This window comes from Syzygium oleosum, unplaced genomic scaffold, assembly GCF_021117445.2.
Source record: "Syzygium oleosum isolate NSW1041296 unplaced genomic scaffold, Sole_v2.1 Sole_v2.13, whole genome shotgun sequence".
NCBI lineage: Eukaryota > Viridiplantae > Streptophyta > Magnoliopsida > Myrtales > Myrtaceae > Syzygium > Syzygium oleosum.
This window is the reverse complement of record NW_026607497.1, coordinates 3,677,159-3,695,984: the sequence shown is the minus strand read 5'-3', so window position 1 is coordinate 3,695,984 and position 18,826 is coordinate 3,677,159. Positions and strand designations below refer to the sequence as shown.

The 18,826-nt window shown below is 39.0% G+C and overlaps 3 protein-coding genes across 3 annotated transcripts; 2 read left to right on the top strand and 1 right to left on the bottom strand.

Annotated features, from left to right (window-relative positions):
* Nucleotides 1-594: 594 nt before the first annotated feature.
* LOC115675030 (glucose-6-phosphate/phosphate translocator 1, chloroplastic-like) lies at nucleotides 595-4,876 on the bottom strand. Its single transcript, XM_030597622.2, has 5 exons — nucleotides 3,834-4,876; nucleotides 3,148-3,373; nucleotides 2,455-2,677; nucleotides 1,725-1,938; nucleotides 595-979 (listed from the first exon to the last, which is right to left on the bottom strand). The coding sequence occupies exons 1-5, from the start codon at nucleotides 4,329-4,331 to the stop codon at nucleotides 968-970; spliced, it is 1,173 nt and encodes a 390-aa protein (XP_030453482.1). The 5' UTR covers nucleotides 4,332-4,876; the 3' UTR covers nucleotides 595-967.
* A 7,729-nt stretch (nucleotides 4,877-12,605) lies between these two features.
* On the top strand, nucleotides 12,606-13,625 carry LOC115675163 (aspartic proteinase nepenthesin-1-like). Its single transcript, XM_030597769.1, has 3 exons — nucleotides 12,606-12,924; nucleotides 13,045-13,060; nucleotides 13,166-13,625. The coding sequence occupies exons 1-3, from the start codon at nucleotides 12,606-12,608 to the stop codon at nucleotides 13,623-13,625; spliced, it is 795 nt and encodes a 264-aa protein (XP_030453629.1).
* A 3,454-nt stretch (nucleotides 13,626-17,079) lies between these two features.
* On the top strand, nucleotides 17,080-18,176 carry LOC115675000 (vascular-related unknown protein 4-like). Its single transcript, XM_030597561.2, has 3 exons — nucleotides 17,080-17,616; nucleotides 17,735-17,797; nucleotides 17,912-18,176. Exons 1-3 carry the CDS (start codon nucleotides 17,302-17,304, stop codon nucleotides 18,053-18,055), a joined length of 522 nt encoding a protein of 173 aa, XP_030453421.1. The 5' UTR covers nucleotides 17,080-17,301; the 3' UTR covers nucleotides 18,056-18,176.
* Nucleotides 18,177-18,826: the final 650 nt, after the last annotated feature.

The window sequence follows — 18,826 nt, the reverse complement described above, 5'->3', positions numbered from 1 at the left end:
AATTCACGGGTTAATTCACCTAGATGTCAAGGAATTCTGATGCGCAGCATAAACTTGATTTCCGAATTCGACTTACCTCGTGAATTCACGTATTTAAGATTTCTTCCCATATAAAAAGATTCGCAATGCTCTCAAGACTATAGTTTTCCCTACTAGGAGTCTAAGCTCACTTCTTTTTTGTTTGTCCTCCTCTAATTTTCATCTCACTTTCAGACTTTTGCTCTGCTAACGTGAGAATCGAATCACTTTCAAACTTTTGATCTGCTAACGTGAGAATCGAACCCCACACTTAAAACTAAATATCATCACCCTTAGACCTTCTCAATGGTTGTCTAAGCCCACCTGACTAACAAAACAAAATAAATAAATACAGTGTTGGCCCCAGAGAGAGAGAGAGGGGTAACTTCTGAACAAAACGAAGAGTCGTTGTCGTCAAAGGCGGGCCGCATGGCCATCGCATGCCGCAAATCCTCCCAACTTGGCCCCAACTTCACCAAACATACGTCGGCTGTCAACTTCTTTCCAACATATGCTGTTGGCAACATACGAATTATTACATATAAACAAAGGAATGTGCAAAAAGGAGACGCAATGTTCATCGTTCAAAAGAGGGTCCTGTTCTTCCCCCACTTTATAAAAATTGCCCGTTATTCTTGGAAATCTCTCCCGCAAAGCATTTCAATAAGCAAAAAAGAAAAAAGGATTGGATATAAAAGACAATAGGAGAAAAAACCGAAGTCCCTAATGAACCCACCCCCTCGTATAACATTAAAAAACTCTCGCAGCTGTTTATGTATTTGGTCCTTCTTATTGTACTATACAGAACACCACTGCCCATAATCCACAGCTTGATCCCAATTCCAATGGCTCCCGAAAACCGGCTTCACCTAAACTTCGAGCTAGCGCGAAAAGCCCCACCAACCCGTCATCGATCTCGTAAAACCCGAGGCCGGTGCTCAATGCCAGCTTACTGCTTCGCCTGCATAATACCAAAAGGAATGAGTTAAATTAATCGCAAAGATCAGGTGTGCAGCTTAGAAATTCCCTCGTCAAAGACGGCCATAACATGTGAAGAGCAGCAACCAAGGAATATTCCAAAGCATCATTTGACGTACACAAGTTGAAAGTCACAGGTGGGCTGCTGCATTGAACTACTACGCGTGGGGGTAACCATGGATCCATGGGTCAAACTTGCACCAACTCAAGAATGAGATCAACGAAATTACACTCAACCATCGGTCCCATCAAATCAGTAGCTACACCCACCTAAAATAGGCAAGAGTGAACGGCTTTCTGCTTTACCAACCAACTCATCCTTAAATTAAACTTTCACTCGCAAACCCAGCAAAACTGTGTAGCCCCCTGAATCCCATCAAGTTTCAGATTCGTATGTCTTTGAGAATAAACAAGAGTGCATGCTCAATTACATTGGCCCACCTCATCTTTTTTTGTAAGTAATTCAAACGGATTAGTTCAGCAGCAAAATTCTAGCATTGCAGTCAAATATGCCTTAAAAGAAACAGAGAGGGACTGCTTTCTCGACTTCGGTTGCAATCATACTTATTTACACAAAAACAAGTACATAACGAGAATGCAAACGAACAAAAATCTCTCGAGAGGATTGGATTTCTTAAATGACAAAACTCGCATGGGTCATTCAGAGAACGTAGCCATCAGTTCAAGTATGAAAATATCTTCCACACCAACTAGAAGTGGGTAATTACCTGTGAATACAGGAAGGTTCCAAAAACGGCGATGGCAGCTCCAAGGGCGTTGACGGGCTGAACGGGGGTGTGGAAGATGATGATGGAGGAGACGATCACAGATATACGTTTCATAGTGTTACCGATGCTAAACGTCAAGGGCGAGATCTCATCCAAGGACATGTATGACACCTGGTTGTAGAGATGGTAGAACACACTTTGTGCTGCCACCCACCTATCATGGAGAAATACCAGCCACACAACATTTTCTTAGTAGATGGCAATTTGAAGCTGAAAAACATCCACATCATTCAGTCCCAATCAAAAGTATGCAACCAATAAATCTTCTACTTGCGTATCCGCAAAAGAGAACATGAAAACAAGGACTTCACAAAATATCAGAAGCATCCAAGTATGATTCACGGGACTTTGATTAAAATATGAAATATTGATGCTTGCTTTACAACAATGATGGAATTCATCAGCATAACCAGAAACTATGGCAAACACTTTCGTAACAACAAACTTTTACCATCGAAGTCCACTTCACAGACAAAAACCATAAACAGAGGAAGGCACATGCATCAAACATCATGAGTTCTAGGAAGGTCCCAACTTGGTGAAAAGCATCACTTTCCAGAATTTCTTCATTCATTAAGGAAAATAACACACCTCTGGCTACTTTAATTAGGTAAAAGCCCAATTATAAGAAAACTATACAAGACGAGAGTTGGTAGTATCAAGTGCTTACCAGACGAAATTGGGTCCAATGTCTGCGAGGGCCTTCTGCCAACCTACTGCCCACATCTGTGGTCCCTCCACAGCAATGGCAAATGGAGTGAGAATTAGGAGAGACAGCATCGACAGGCACGCATAGTAATTCATTCCCCTAACAGACTTGCCCTTCATTCCTTTCTTTGAAAATATGTTTCGGAAGACAAAGGCTAAATTTGATATCATAGCCCCCATGAAACCTGAAATCAGAGACCCCACAGCAATGTTCAAGCTTCTGATGAATCATGATCCTCTACTAACCATATTGATCCAAAATAAATCCTCATATCTTAAGCACATTCACCAAATTAACAAGCTAATGTACGGACCAAACAAAGCAAGATAGCTTTGATTTTTCAGTCAAAACAAAAGCAGTGTAAAATTAACTAGCTAATTTTGCATATAAATCAATGGTAAAGAAATCGAATTCAGATAGCTCTAGTGCAGATTCTCCGAAAGTTCAGAGCAACTTATGCACTTCAGAGTTTCTGCCACACAAATTGCACCACCTATGCCCAATTGAGTGCTCAAGTTGAGCATACTTTGCAAGTTTAAAGCTTTTAAGACCCCATGGTGATTGTAGCTTCTAAAGAAAGGCAACTTAAAAGGATAATGTATCGTATCAACACTGACATGTGATGAAATCTACGATAAGAAAAACTAAGTTTACCAGTCATGTTAAAGTTGAGCTCAGTCACGGCAGCGAGGGCGCAACCACCAATAATTGGCAGGAGGGACAAATAAACAGACACTGGAAATGTTTCGCCCAAGAGGAGCCTTGAGACCAACACACTAAACGCAGGCTCGCCACTCTTGATGATGTGGGTGAACGACACTGCAACCTTTGACATGCTCACAGTTGCTGCAACATGCCCAATTGTATGTGCCAGAGCAACCTTGTATACACATAGAAAATCAGCATCCTAAATTACAACCGAAACAAGTTTATCGAGTAAACTCACATCCCAGAAAACAACAAATCAATTTAATTCGGTTCAATGAAAAGCACAGCGATCTAAATACCAAACCGCATGTTTGCTTTTTGCACCAGACGACAAACTATCTTCACTCACTGTCCACTCGTGCTAATCCTACAAATTTCCTCTCTGAAAAACAACAAAATCGACTCTAAAACATCACTTTCCTCCTCCTCTTATTCCAATTTCATTTTTATTCTTCTCGTATCCTCGATCAACCAAAAACATGCATAGTGAAATTCACAACATGCACAGAAACAAAACAAAGCATTTCAACCGAAAAAGGCTTAATTGTTGACCCCCTAATTCAATTTTCTTGCTTGTACTCTTTACCTTCTCATTCTCATCAACCAAACGAAAACAAAAACCCGAAACTTACAGGAAACAAAGTCTTCCAGAACTCGAAATCAGTCTTCGGAGTCTCGGCGATCCTCATGCCCCAGGAGATCAACATCATGAGAGACCCACATGCAAGCGAGAGCGTGGAGGTCAACCAAGGGTAGGGGAAAGCATTCAGCACCTTCTTGTTGTAGATATTGAACACCACGTTCAAAGCCCACCACGTCGCGAAGTAAACCCCGATCTTGGCCTTCTGCGCCACCCCCGATCCGGCCGCTGCCTCGACCGGCTTCGACTGGTCCGCCTCGTACGCCTCGCATTTTATCAAGTCCTTCTCTTGCTTCCTCGGCGACGATCCGAAGGCCTCGACCGACGCTACGTGAAGCGGTCGAGAGAGCGAGACGACGGCGCGTGAGGACTTCTGGGTTCGCAGGGGCGGCAGGAGGGAGGATCTGCTCGAGGGAAAGACGCGCTTCTTGCCGAGAAAAGCCTCGGAGCCAATAACTGGGCTTAAAGACTGCCTCACCGAACAAATCATCTTCAAGCCAAGATACAAACTTGGGTCTCTGGGGTGCCCTCAAACGAACAAATAAGCCCAGAGGAAGAGCAGATCGGAGATGGGTCTTGGGACTTCTCGTCTCTCGAGGATCAAGAAACTCTGGTTTTCGGGCGTCAAGACTGGGTTTTTATAATCGTGGGATCGCTGACTGACGCAGAGCTCGAAGACCCGGAGATCTTCACACTCTGCTACGCCGAAGGAGCGAGACCCAAGAAAGAAACCCGCAGAAAAAGGCTAGAAAATACGGTGATCTCCGCGACGAATGACGGGAAAGATCACGCCTTGAAGAAAGAGAAGGGGGGTCTTCTGGAGTGTTTGGTGACGACGGTTGGTGCAAATAAATAGACAGAGACAGAGAGAGAGACTCACAGCTGGGGTTGGAATTTGCAAAGCAAGAGAGGGTGGGGTTGTGCTGGTCTTGCTTAATTTTCGTCGCTGAAATCTCAGCACAAATCGAGCCCCGCGATCTTCAACTGGTCATGTGAACTCGTGAAGTGGTACCACTTTTTTTTAGAGCGCCACACCACCACCTTTTCCGTAAGAGAAAAAGGCGCCTTCTGGGGGTAAAAAGAAAAGGACTTGGTTTTAGCTGCCCTACGCTGTATCTCTCATCGATTGTGTCCAACTTGCCAATGAGGTGATGCCACGTCGCTCTCCCGAAGAAAATTTTTCGAATTCTTATGTTGTTATTTCCTCAAATTAGTATACTCATGAATTGCCTGAGTATCTAATTTGGATGGTCGGTCCCAGTGACAATCTTGGATGGATGGCATTGGACCTGTCCGCTTAGGATTCAATTTTTGATCTCGAGAAAAGAAAAAAATGAAGAAAAGATATATATGTTATTCTTTTTGCTAATAAAATCGAGTTGCGTGTTAGTCAATTTATTTGACAAATATACAAGCTCGATGGACATGCAAAGTCGTTGAGATGGTCTGGTCCTCCTTAAAAAAAATTGTTGGTAATGTCTAGTAAAAGTATATTTTTGTTCATGCTTCTTTTGAGGTTAATTGTTCGAAAAGAAAGCTCATTTATACATTAAGATTGCTGACACGTACGATGAATAGATACTTGAACATATCGGCCATAGGCTGAGATTGGATAGTGACAAAGCGCTATGCGCTGGAAATGGAAATTGCCAAATTAGTTGAGCAATTCGATCAGAATAAATATTTTATTAATGAATGTCTTAGGTGCATTGCTAACATCCAACTAACGAAATTTTGTCATTTTTTTCAAAACATTATTTTCTTTAGTAATAAACATTGTTTCTCTCTTGATAGCACGATCAATACATTGAAAGGAAGTATTGTTAATCAATGTCGTGGGAGTGCTCATTAACAAAATCAGATTAACGGGACAATCTTCTTCACAAGCTCGTAGCACTTGTTAATAGGACAAATTATACCTCTAGAATCTATATTCTCTCTTTGATTGTTGCTAAGTTCCTTGTTCAACAATTGTTGCAAGGTTGACCAGAGGATTTTTCAGCGCTTACGGAAATTGAAAATTCGCAGTGGAGAGTCAATAGAATAATCGGATATGCTGCTTTGAAAAGAGAAACCTAATGATGATGTGGAACCTATAGATTCGCATTTTCATCCATTAATGTCGAATCAATGTCTTTTCCTGGTAATAATAGAACCGTTGCATTAATAAAAAAATACATCGGGAATCGAATAAATGTTATTTAAGGCTTCAACTTATGTTAACTTAGGGTATTTCATCAACGCAGAGTCTATTTGTCGATTCTTAGTATTTTTTTTTTGTTACATTTGAAAAAAAGTTCAGGTTTTAGAAAATTTTGAAAAATATTCAAAGTCACTTTACATGTCCAATTTTTATATAATTTTAATTTTATATATTAAAGTGAAGGGTTAACACCACAAAAAGCCTAAACTGTTACACATGTAACAAATTTAACTCAAATTTATTTTTTTATCATAAAAAATCCCAAAATTGGTATACTCATGATAATTTTATCCCAAAATAATTTTTTGACCACTGAAAACCCCAAACATGTACATTTGTGATAAATTTACCCTTAATTAAATTGGATTAATACCTAGAAAAAATCACAAATTGGTACACCTTTGATAAACGGAGGGTAAAACCCCAAACCGGTACACCTGTCAACTGACAAATGTCATCCAACTCAGAAATTTAACGGTAAAATTTAACGGAAACTAACAAAGGGTAAAATTATTACAGATGTACCAGTTTGGGATTTTTGGTGGTCAAAAAATTAGTTTAGGATAAATTTATTACAAGTATACCAATTTGAAGTTTTTCGTAGTGTTAACCCTAAAGTGAATGGTGTGGAAATAGTGAAAGAGCGATATGACCTCATGGATGATTTTTTGTTCATGTTCTATCATCTTTATTGTTCTCTGTCACACACACTTCATTCTATTAATTTCCTATTATTTACCTAACCAGATACTACCATTTGAAAAAATTATATTAAAACAAAATTTATATGTATTACAAAAAAAAAATAATATTAAAGTGATTGCTTGTCTATTAAATATATTTAATGTTCATGCTTAAAATTCCGCTATTTGCTTAATCAATTTTTTTGTGACTTTTTATCGAATTTAAATTATTATTTAGAAATATATTGCTAAGAAGATAATAAGTACATGTATTGGTAGGGACCAAAAAAAAGGTACATGTATTGGTATTGCGAGGAAACGTGAGGAATTCGCGTTTCAATGACATGGCCTTCTCAAGATCGTGGATTTTTAACAATTTAAAACTTAAGTGATAGATATCATCATTGCTTGTAATTGCATTTAAGTAATGATGCAGATCCGCCAGCTCTCATGGTGTACCCATCTACTGTCTTGCTCTTAAGATCACGCCACATCTTCGAGGGTATCGCCACATCAAATCAAGATTCCCACGAACCCTAAAGGATAAAAACCGAGAAAGCGTCAAACTGTATATCGGAATTTAAACCACGAGACTCGACGTGGGACAAGAATGTCGAGATTGCAACATGACCAACCATTATGCAACAAACATGTTCCAAATGCTAGTGTAATGAAGTCTAAACTTAATTCAAAAGACTTTGGTTCTTACATTGGGACCCCATTGGCCTCCATTCATTCAGACAAGAAAAACGAGATTGGGTGCAACTTACAAGGGAACATGACACACGTTTGACTTGGGCTATCCCACGAAGGGTGGTTACCACCTAATCCCTAATTAGTCATTTCATCGTTGACTAATTGACTTAATTTCAAATGTAATCTGGCGTAAATTAAAATTGATTCGGCTCCAAACAGAAAACTCACATTCTCTGGTTGTCAACTCGATTCGAACTTGGTGAAGCACGCCTCCTCAGCACCTTCGCTGGCATATTCCAAACTCCATAGATTCGATCATCAGTAAGCTAACTATACATTTTTGTCTTATTATTCAAAAAAATAAACATATATTATCTTACAAAAAGGAATAACTATATATATCATATGGTCTTAAAAGCATTCATCGCGTCATCCGATTGGTCAGCACCTGCTTGATATAGACGCAAATGTTAAACTTTGTATATACAAAGATAAGATATCTTATATTGTGCGCATGAGCTTCTTAATTAATTAATTGTATCATCCATCAACTCAGTAACATGGTATTAACATCAAATTAAGGATCAAATCCTGGCTTCTTATTTGTTATTTTCTCTCGGTAACTCGGCACAACTTATTACTTGCCACGGGAAAATTGTCCAAAAAGTATTAAACTTATTGCACCTTAGTTAATTCAGTCATAAACCTTTCAATTTTGACAATTGAGTTATAAACCTTTTAACAATTTGCCAATTGAGTTTATTCGGCCAATTTTGATTGGAAATCGCTAACGTTGACGCCGGTCGTCACACATGATACCGTTGGCGCTGCCGTGGACACTTTTTGTACCTTTTTAAAATTTTAAAATTTTTATTTTCCTTTTTTTCTTTGCCTTTTTTTTTTGCGCATCAAAGGCTTTGCCTAGGGCCATTGTTGCCTCACCAGCCACGGGTGAGGCTTCAATGGCCTCCCCTAGGGCCTTCATGGTGTCGCTTGCAGCGGCCGAGGAACCCTCACCTAGTCTAGGCGAGGGCTTTGCAGTTGGCGAGGGTCGCCAAAAACCCTCGTCGGCACAAAAAAAAAAAGCAAAGAAAAAAAAGGAAAATAAAAATACAAAATACAAAAAAAATTTAAAATTACAAAAAATTAATGATATTAGCATCTGCGGTGTCACGTAAGACGACCAGCGTTCACATAACGATTTCCCACCAAAATTAGCTAGATGGAGTCAATTGTCAAACTGTCAAAAGGTTTAAAACTCAATTGACAAATTGAAAAGTTTAGGACTAAATTGGTTAAAGTGCAAAAGGTTTAGGACTTTTTGGACAATTTTCCCACCTTGTGATAAAATGTGATCTTAAGCCGACATTAATTAGAGGATTAGAATTCCACAATATATTCTAGATATAAACTTTTATGCCGCCGATGAAGGATGTTCTTTTGTGGAATTTGAAGAGTGATGAGTTATCAGTTTCTATAAATTTGACATTGAGTTGAAGCGACTCGTTCTTTTGCTCGAGTGATTTGCCACTTCTCGACTAAGAAAGGTAATCATTTGGCCTAAACTGTGAGGTGATTAGGGGTATGCAAAACGAATCGCCTGGACTGGCCAATTTGGTCTTGTTATCAGGAGTGTTGGTTCGGTTCCCGATTCCTAAAAGTGGAATCGGTGTCCAGGTGGTCCGATTCCCGGTTCAAATGGGGAACTGGAGCGATAATATATACTTTTTTTTTATTTCTTCAAAAAAATAGTAAAATGTGAACTCAACTCACGTATAACGCTTTCCCCTTATTGTCGCAACACGATAACTTTTCACTCATGTCACTTTTGTTAATATGTTAAGATTTGTCATCCTCTTTTGTTATGGTGGGAAAAATAAAATAAAAAAGTGACCGGTTCCATTGGACCGGACCATCGGTGTAGTTCGGTTCCCAATCCTAGGTCCAATCGGTCCGGTCCCCGGTTCTCAAAATTGGGAACCGGGAACCAATCACCCCTAGAGGTGATCATATTTATAGTAGATGTTAAGGAGCAATTAGCACCAACTTTTAAGTCTAGGACAATGCAACATTGATCCAATCTTGAAATATTTTTGAAAATATTTAAGTTATTGAGTACTCCAGCTTTCGCATGCTGCTGGAGTGAATTAGCATGTTGCCCTTTTCAATTAGCACCAACATTGATTTTGCAACCAAAATTAATACTCTAGGTTTGGCTTGTGATCCAAAATTGCCTCCTAGTGGTAGGACACTCGCCAAACGAGGCTCCTATACCGATTGACGATGCACAAACTCGTGTGTCAAGATAGGCTTAGAAACATAAAAGGGAACGAAACTCAGGTGAAAATATATTTCCTAAATAAAATCACTTATATCATTTATAAAAACGAATAAACGAAATTTTTTTATCGTTCACAAAATTTTTTAAACATAAATTTTATTGAAAATTAAATATTTTTATTAAATAATTATTTCAAGCAATACAATTGATTATTTTTAGGAAATTTTTTTTCTAAGAGCCTCATATAACAAAATAGAGAAGGAAATAAATGAGAGAGAGAGGGGAAGTAGAAAGAAACACCAATCCAGTTGGGAAGAAGAAACGCCAAATAGGCAATATTCAATAATCAAACAACCATACTTGCAAAATTCTTTTCTCAACCTATATTTATAGGCAAACCTATTCACTCCCAATAAAATAACTCCAAGCAACAAAAATAAACAACAGTATATGCTCTAAATCCTGGAATTGTCAAATAACTAAATTAAATGGAGATGCAGATTGATAAGATGGATGAGAGAACCTTATCCTGCATCTTCTTCAGGCTTTCAACAAAACAGGAGATTTCTGCACTCTTTCATGTGCACCAAAAGTACACTTCTGGAATACTTGGCAGAAAAAAAAAGGCCCATACAATTAAGAAAAAATGACACAAATAATCTTTGAACTTTAATTCAATATGTAATGTGGTTCCTGAACTTTTAAATTATTTAATATGGTTCATGAACTGTAGCCCAATATGCAACGTAGTCCCTAAACTTTTTATTTGTTTAATATGATCCCTGAACTTTTGGTAAATATTCAACTTAGTCCTTAAATTATATTAAAATGTTCAATGTAGTCCCAAACTTGAATTATTGAAAGGACAATATTGAATAATTTAATATAATTCAGGAACTGAGTTGAACATATATCAAAAGTTCAGGGATCACATTGAACAAATTGAAAGTTCATGAATCATATTGCACATTGGGCTAAAGTTCAGAGACCATATTAGACAAAGTTCCTGGACTATATTACTCATTGAGAGCTCACACTTAACTCTGTTGCCCTTATTTTGGCCAGAATATTATACTTGAAGTACGAGTTTGTCCAATTGTTTTTGTTAATTCATAAAACAGCAACGAGGAACTTCTGTGCTGCTTCTTCCAGTGTTATCAGGTGGCATATCACTGCAATGAAATATGTTGCTATGCTACAATCTTCTCTCTGGAGATTTTCTTTCTTTTACAGCACTACAAGAATGCAGTTTAATACCATTTCAGATGAAAGTCACTTCTTGAAAGAACAAAATAAGTTTAATAGTTGAAGGGTTGAGAAATCGAAGCTGCTTTTGCCGAGTCATTTGTCTGCAAGTGCAAAGCTTCGCATACGATGGCATCTGCGAAGAAAGACAACGTTTTACTACTCACTGATGCATTTCTTGGAAGTTTTTAAGCTCTTCCTAGCAAGAGGATATATTTTGCTGTTATGCTTTAGTCAAACTCAATGCTTTATTACACCAATCAGAGACTTCAAGACGTGGAATGACCTCCTTTAGAGTAATAAACCCCCACATTAATACAACTAATGAAGAGAATATCTAATCATAGTTATGCAGAAATCGCTCCCCTGAAATCGAAAATCTGTTTTGAACAGTCTTAAAGCCAGAGTTATTATGATGGTGTAGTTTTCTATTCTTGGCAAAAACATTTTTTCACTAGATGAGGCTCACACTCATCACACTCTTGACAGTGCTCAAACAACCACACAACCTGTTTCCGAGAATGTGTCCGAAGTCCTGGTTTTGATTCAAGATATGAATTCTAACTTGATTATGCTATTAATACAACTAATGAAGAGAATATCTAATCATAGTTATGCAGAAATCGCTCCCTTGAAATCGAAAATCTGTTTTGAACAGTCTTAAAGCCAGAGTTATTATGATGGTGTAGTTTTCTATTCTTGGCAAAAACATTTTTCCACTTGATGAGGCTCACTCTTGACAGTGCTCAAACAACCACACAACCTGTTTCTCAGAATGTGTCCCAAGTCCTGGTTTTGATTCAAGATATGAATTCTAACTTGATTATGCTGTGACATCTGAGTTGGAGTTTGAAAAGGCCTTGCCTATAAATGTCTTGAGTGGTCAGGATGCCTCAGCAAGTTTATTGTCGTTCCTGAAACAATGGCCAAAGTCTTGTCATTACTCCATCTCCTCTTTTTTTTTTTTTTTTTATAACCGAGGTGTCCGCGCGGCCGGCGAGCTAGGCTCAAACCAGCGGTGATGCCCGACTAGTCCTCGAGGGGAGCGAGCGTAGAATTCCACCGCCACGACCTCCCACTTAAATCACCGATGGGCGAGTTTGAACTCAAGACCTCTCCTGAAAGAAATTGAGCGCAAACCAACGCGGCCACCGATGGGTGGGTTACTCCATCTCCTCTTTCATTTCCTCATCTTCCAAAACTTGCTCTTTTATGCTCATTTGACACGCAGAGGGTTCAGCCTGAAGCTCAGGTTCTCTCCAAAGTCGCCTCTGTACCCAGGCAACCTCACCTGGGAAGAAAAACTCGACATGGCAGTCGAACTCTCCGTCTCTAGAGCTCACTACATAAATGCGCTCTCAAACAAAAGCTCCACTGAAGACCTAAATAACATCAACCTCAAAGTCCTGTAGAAAAAGACTCTCCTTTTTCTATTCAATGAATATGTTTTCTGTACATTTATAATGTATATATAGGACATATGACAACCCTAATTAGGAGATATACAATAGGAAGGATTCTATACTAGGAAGAAATCTATACAATAAAAATGCCTAACTAATAGGCTAAAATAGCTCACGACCACACTCCCCCTCAAGGACAGCCACTTTTATGCCGTGGAGCTTCAGCTCGGAACCCCAGCCACCACTCATGCTGATGGACACCGGAAGTGGCCTCACTTGGACACAATGCCAGTCTTGCAAAAATTGCTTCCACCAAAAAATCCCCATCTACACCCCGGACTCGTCCAGTTCCTTCCAGAAACTCCCCTGCGATCACTGGCTTTGCCGTTCACGCTTCCAGTGCATACAGGGGCAATGCGTCTATTGGTATGAGTACGGCGGTGGGGCCAGCACTAAGGGCGTGATCTCCTCGGAGACGTTCACTTTTCCTTATGGCATAGGGCGCGTTTTGACCCTCCCGGGAGTCATATTCGGGTGCTCGTCGGATAACAGAGGCTTCACATTTGAGAACCGTAATATTTCGGGAATCATGGGCTTGAGCTGAGCCCCGGAGTCTCTAGTGTCTCAACTATCTGATCAAATCAGGAAGGTTTTCTCTTATTGCTTGGTTTACACTTACTGCGAAATGACAGCTACTAGTGTTCTAAGGTTCGGGTAGGACACCACGTTGCCACCGCGGAGAGACATTAAATCGACCCCTCTATCTCAGCAGAATATATCCTGGAATTATTATTTGGATTTGATGGATATCAGCGTGGGAGAACGGAGACTCGGGTTTCCTCCTGGAAAATTTGACGTGAAGAGCGACGGAAGCGGCGGATGTGTCATAGACAGTGGTGCCATGGTCACTTTTTTGCAAGAGGACGCTTATGATCCCATCTTGCATGAATTTGACGAACATTTTTTCTCCTTTGGTGTCAAAAGGGTCTACAACAAGTCCCGAGAATTGAGGTTTTGCTATGAGTACAACCCCAAGTTCCGTGCTTATACCTCGATGACATTCCACTTTTGGGGGGCCGATTATGTTGTTGAGCCAGCATATATGTATTTCATCTATGAAAGCGGGGGATTCTTGTGCGTGGCATTAGCATCGTATACGAAGACTATAGTTGGGGCATTTCAGCAGCAGGATATGAGGGTCGTGTATGATCTTAATCAAGGCGTGATCCGATTTGCCCCTGAAAATTGTGCCCTAGAAACTGCTGATGAATAGTGACTTTCATGAGGTCAGTTTTAGTCGTTACCAGATAAGAAATGTAAAATAAGTAGCATCTCAAGGCACATTTTTTATGATCCAAGGAATCAATCTTCAGCAGATTCGACGTGTATGTCCTGTATCTTACAGGAAAAACCTGTTATGGGTGTCACTTAAACATACAGGTCAGTTACTTCACCGTGCCAATCGGACACAAGGTCGAATCTTCCTTCATAAGAAAAAAAAAACAAGTAGGATCTCGATTCAAAACCGTGCTTCCAAATACAATTCTCAGTACCGCTATAAATATGCAGAAAAAACCAAGATAGGGCTAATGAGTGACACCTTCCTTTTGCCATGACTTCAATATATATGCAGTAAACGGACCAAGAGGACCAGAAGCAGCGCGCAACTATTTAGGCCCAGCTCAATGTAAGCCTACCTTTTCTCTGGACCTTTGGCCATGTATTGCATATGAAAGACCTGAACATTAGAAAGATCTTAACATCTTCATTTGCTTACACTTAAGAAGCAGCAAGATCACTTCGCGGTGCCTTAGATATCAGCTTTGTTGTATTCACTACTGATGAAAATTAAAATGTCAGACTGATAGGCATGAAAGCGAAGGTATGTACTAGGCTTTTTGATCCTTCCAAACAGGGGACCAACTTTTGGTTCTTGATGTATGACAGGTCTTTCCAATCAGTAATTGTTTTGCATAGCCAACATGGGTACATGTGAATTGAACTTATACAATAATGTTAGTCCTATGTTGGGCTAGATGGCTTTTATTAAAACATTTCTGCACTCTTTCTGTGCGCCAAAACTTTTCTTTGCTTTGCTTTAAAGCCATCCAAGCATAGCTGAGACTGTTACCTTGTTGCCTCCCTCTTGGCAACATTAGTTTGAAATTTGTAGTTACATCTTCAGCTCCATTGGGCTGGATTTAGAATAATTTCTTGCAAGATCGGAGAATATAAAATGAAATAAACAGGGTTAGTTGAGCTGAATGGCCTCAATTACTTTCTCCTTCAAAAGTTGAAGGGTTGAAAATTGAAGCCTTTTGTGATGAAGTCATTGTCCGCAAGTGCAAAGCTTCACATGTTCTGGCATGTGAAAGAAATCTGTAGGGCACACGTGGTTAGCGTTCATGTGGCCATTTCATTGATGTGCTCTCTCATTGCCTTTTGATAATGAGATGGTGCTTTATTTTTATTATTATTGGTTTCTATGAAACTGAACACAAGATTCGAAAAGGAAAAGAGACGACTCGTTGCTCTAGCGACAGAGACCGTGCGCATATAACGATCCAAACACACCGAAGGTAGAGTTTTAGATGGCCACCACCTCTGTGAAACCAGGGATGTAAGCAGTACTATTTGTGCACGCTCCAACGATGCGGCACAAAGTCCCTGCTCTAGAGGCATTCAAAGTGGGTTCTTGTTTTGACAATAAGAAGATGATTGATGATTCTTGAAAGAAGCATTTCTCTAACCAAGACCAATATTCTCATTTGGAATACATGATGCAGAATACATATCACCTATGTGTTTTGGAGCAATCTTTCAATGAATCACTGTTAGATTGGACCCACTATGTTCTGACAAATATTTTCCTCACACAATCATTCAATTTCCATCCTTGTCATGTGATCCCTCAAAAACAGAAGACTCTTGCCTCACCTTTAAGGGCGATTTTCAATAATCATACATGTTTTTTTCTTTCTTTTCCTATCATTATTGATTTGAGAAGACAATCCTTTTCCAAACCCGAAATGATGATTACATGCTCATGACATGCTTGTTAAACAACCTTCTTCATCTTTCGAGAGCACCATAGAAAAATGTCTAAAAGCTATGCAGAACACACTATTCGTTTTAATCTTAACTGGAACAACTTGATACAATATGTGGAATCAATATTGAGCATGGCTTTAAGGTAGTTGATAATTGACATATAACAAAGTATTTAAACCAGTTCAATCTAAAAAATGCATAAAGCAATATGAGGTTAATAATGAATAATTAGATTTAGAATGATTCCGTGCTTTGTATTTTAGTTCAAAATAGGAGTTTGGGGATGGGGTGTTGAGCAAAAAATGGCTCAGAGGAAGTAGCTGAGAAACGTGGAAGACTGAGTTACAAAACTACAAAAGATGACAGTTCAAATGTCTGTGTGGAAGAAGGCAAAAGAGAAGCGATGGGGGGACGATTGGACGGATATGACCCCTCACCGATTGTCCTATTCACTGAATTTCCTCAACAGGGACACTGTTGGATCCTTTGTGCTTCACATGGAAGACTTTTTCCTTTTTTTTTTTTTTTTTCGTGAACTTTGTAAACAATCTTGATTAAATCTATTCTATGTTCATATACTTGTTGATATCCTGCATTTTTGGTTCTAAGCTGCAAACGAGTTATTTTGTTGTTGAGATTGATTTGGGCCAAGGCCAGATACTCAAGCTTGATTATTTCTCCAGTTTTGCCGTTTCGAAATGAGGCAAGCAGAGAAATAGTTGAAATAAGAAAAATATTATTCTCAAAGTCCCCCTTCTCTCACCTGGTTTTTCTAATAAGATATTTAACAGTATCTTTCATATTTATGCTTTCAAAATCAACTGCTCAAACAACGATCATGCCTTTCCCCATCTAGTATAATAACTTAACCAGTTTTACATCGACTAGGTGTTTCTATAATCCAAGTGGACTTATAATTAATAATATGGCATCTGATGAGGTGTAAAGTTAATTCAAACGTCATACAAGCTGCTTTTATTTTTGTAAAATGTTTTTGCAATCTTCACTTGGAAACTTGTAATAAGAAGCTCATTAGTTTTTCTAAGCCATTTGAACAACAAAGGCGAGAAAAGGCCAACATCATAGCCTCTATCTTTTCTAATAAAAAATGTCCCAACAGCTTCATTACATTAATTATTTCATCTGCTGATGGATGTGTGCTGATGGATATAGACACGGCGCATGTTTTAGTATATGTTGAAATGTTTTAAAGGATAAAACAAGATTAAGATTTGCTGGATCCTCAATAATTAGGTTGATCTATATATTTAAAACATATGAAGTGGTCCTGCTATATGATCTGAGGGTCACATCTTGTTGCTGTTCATAATGCTTTGAGTTACATTGAACGAAACTTAATGATCAGAGAGGAAAAAGTCACTCTCATCGTTTGTTGTACCTGTGGTATTATGACACCAGATTTGATTGCAGAACTTTTTCATGGTAATAAACTAAGCTGCTTATAGTGACGTTAAAGTATTAAATACCGAAAAGTCTTCTATAGCTATCGATGATGTGGAGAGACTTGAGACCAAGAACAAGTCCTACTCCAATCGCCCAAGAAAACTAAATAATACTCTTGACACAGTTCAGTGAGAAGGTAATTCCGCCTATAAAGCCTAGAAAATCTTGTTGATGTGTCCATATATTCTATGAAATCAGATAACTGGTTAGGTCAAAACCTCTCTCTCTCTCTCTCTCTCTCTCTCTAAGTTGACACAACCCCCCAATGGGGTCCACTCCAATATTCCAAAGCTTAAATCATATTCTGAATTTTCTATAATTTTTCTTTAATTTATAGGTGCTTTGTTTGTCTACTTAAAATTCATGCCAACATTATTCGCGGAGCTTCAGCTTCAACTTTCCTTCCGCTTTGTTCCTTCCTCCCTTCTTCACAAATGGGCGACTCCAAGAACTATCAGAGCGAAAACTTTTCATGCAACGAGAGATCAAGCAGCGACTCTGGTCAAGAGAGTAGTTGGACACCTTACTTTGTGGATTTCTTGATGAATGGCCAGGAAAAGAATGACTCCTCTACGGGTTATGATGGTAGTTCTTCGGTAGTCTCCGACGCTGCCACATCGGTCGTGAAGAAGTCTGTCAAGATCGATCAGGCCGGAAGCTGTAAGAGATTGAGCTTTAAGAAAATGAGAAAAGGACTGATCGATGATGCTCTAGAGGATACAGCTAGTTCTCCTGTCAATAGTCCTAAGGTTAGATGATCCTTATTAACTAAATTTCATTTTTGTCGCTCGCCGAACTTCGTTCACATGGTCATGATGGAAGGGATACCTTCTCACTGGTGTATGGGTTTTATTAACAATTGTCTAGGTTTGTGGCACCCAAAAGACGATGGAATCCTACCCAGGACAGAAAGAAGATAAGTTATCTAAGGTAAGTCACGCAGCTTTTTCCATTGTTATGCTTTCATAGTTTCTTGATGGAGAAAATGATTTAATTGCTCCTACTCACGTAACACACACAGGTTCTAATCCTTCCGTTTGACAGGATGATGCAACTACTTCAGGCCAAAGAGATGAGATTAGTATTGATTTAGGCTTTGTTGGAAGAGGCAGCAGTAATTTTTCGGAGCTGAAGAAAAGAGGTCTTTGCTTGGTTCCGTTGTCCATGATGGTGAAGTACCGAGATTGATGATATGCTATCACAAATTCATAAATAGCTGTAAATGATAAACTACCATGTGGTTCAATAGCACTTCTTGTATATGGATTATGCTGAGTTATACTGGTCATTAGCTTCTTATTCCTTTCAAGATGCATTGAACACATCCTTCTTTTTGATGTCATTATGCATGCACAAGCTAAGAGGGACCGATTTGATGCACCCATACAGTGACACCATTAGGTTTTGCACTCTATATGTCAAAGCAAGCAAAAGGGAATTAATTAATGCATATTTCGGCCGGCATTGCTGTATACCTAAACAAGTAATGCAAATCCTATCTAAATGGTCCCCTCATTCACTTTACTTCAGAAAAGTAGACGGATATTGTCAAGCATTTGCTGGAAAGTCTTGTTGGCTATCATTAATCCTCGGTATAATTGCCGGGTCTTCGATGAAGTTCGTCACTTTATCTAGTAACAATCTCATCTCGAATCACATCCTAGGTTTTCATTTCCTGCTGAAAGCGCAAGTGGTACTAAAAAGTCTTTGTTTCAGTTGTTTGAGAGGTATATACCAAATTCTGTCATTGTCACATAACCACCCAAGAGGTTGCTTACCCTAGTTATCTTCTGAATGAAATTTCTTGTCACTAAATTTCTTTTCTTCAACAAATCTTTTGAATTCTTCTCGTCCCTCGGGACCTTGTGGGCTTTGACTTCTTCACCCTCGTTTTCCTCATTATTCTTAGCAAATTCAACCTCCTTTGTTGTTAGCTGCGGTTAGAACTTAGCAGCATAT

Coding starts and splice junctions, on each gene's coding strand:
- LOC115675000 (XM_030597561.2), top strand. CDS start 17,302: ATGGGCGACTCCAAGAACTATCAGAGCGAAAACTTTTCATGCAACGAG. Junction 17,617..17,734: donor CTCCTGTCAATAGTCCTAAG/GTTAGATGATCC, acceptor ACAATTGTCTAG/GTTTGTGGCACCCAAAAGAC. Junction 17,798..17,911: donor AAGAAGATAAGTTATCTAAG/GTAAGTCACGCA, acceptor TCCGTTTGACAG/GATGATGCAACTACTTCAGG.
- LOC115675163 (XM_030597769.1), top strand. CDS start 12,606: ATGGACACCGGAAGTGGCCTCACTTGGACACAATGCCAGTCTTGCAAA.
- LOC115675030 (XM_030597622.2), bottom strand. CDS start 4,331: ATGATTTGTTCGGTGAGGCAGTCTTTAAGCCCAGTTATTGGCTCCGAG. Junction 2,678..3,147: donor GCTCAACTTTAACATGACTG/GTAAACTTAGTT, acceptor CTCTGATTTCAG/GTTTCATGGGGGCTATGATA. Junction 1,939..2,454: donor ATTGGACCCAATTTCGTCTG/GTAAGCACTTGA, acceptor TCTCCATGATAG/GTGGGTGGCAGCACAAAGTG.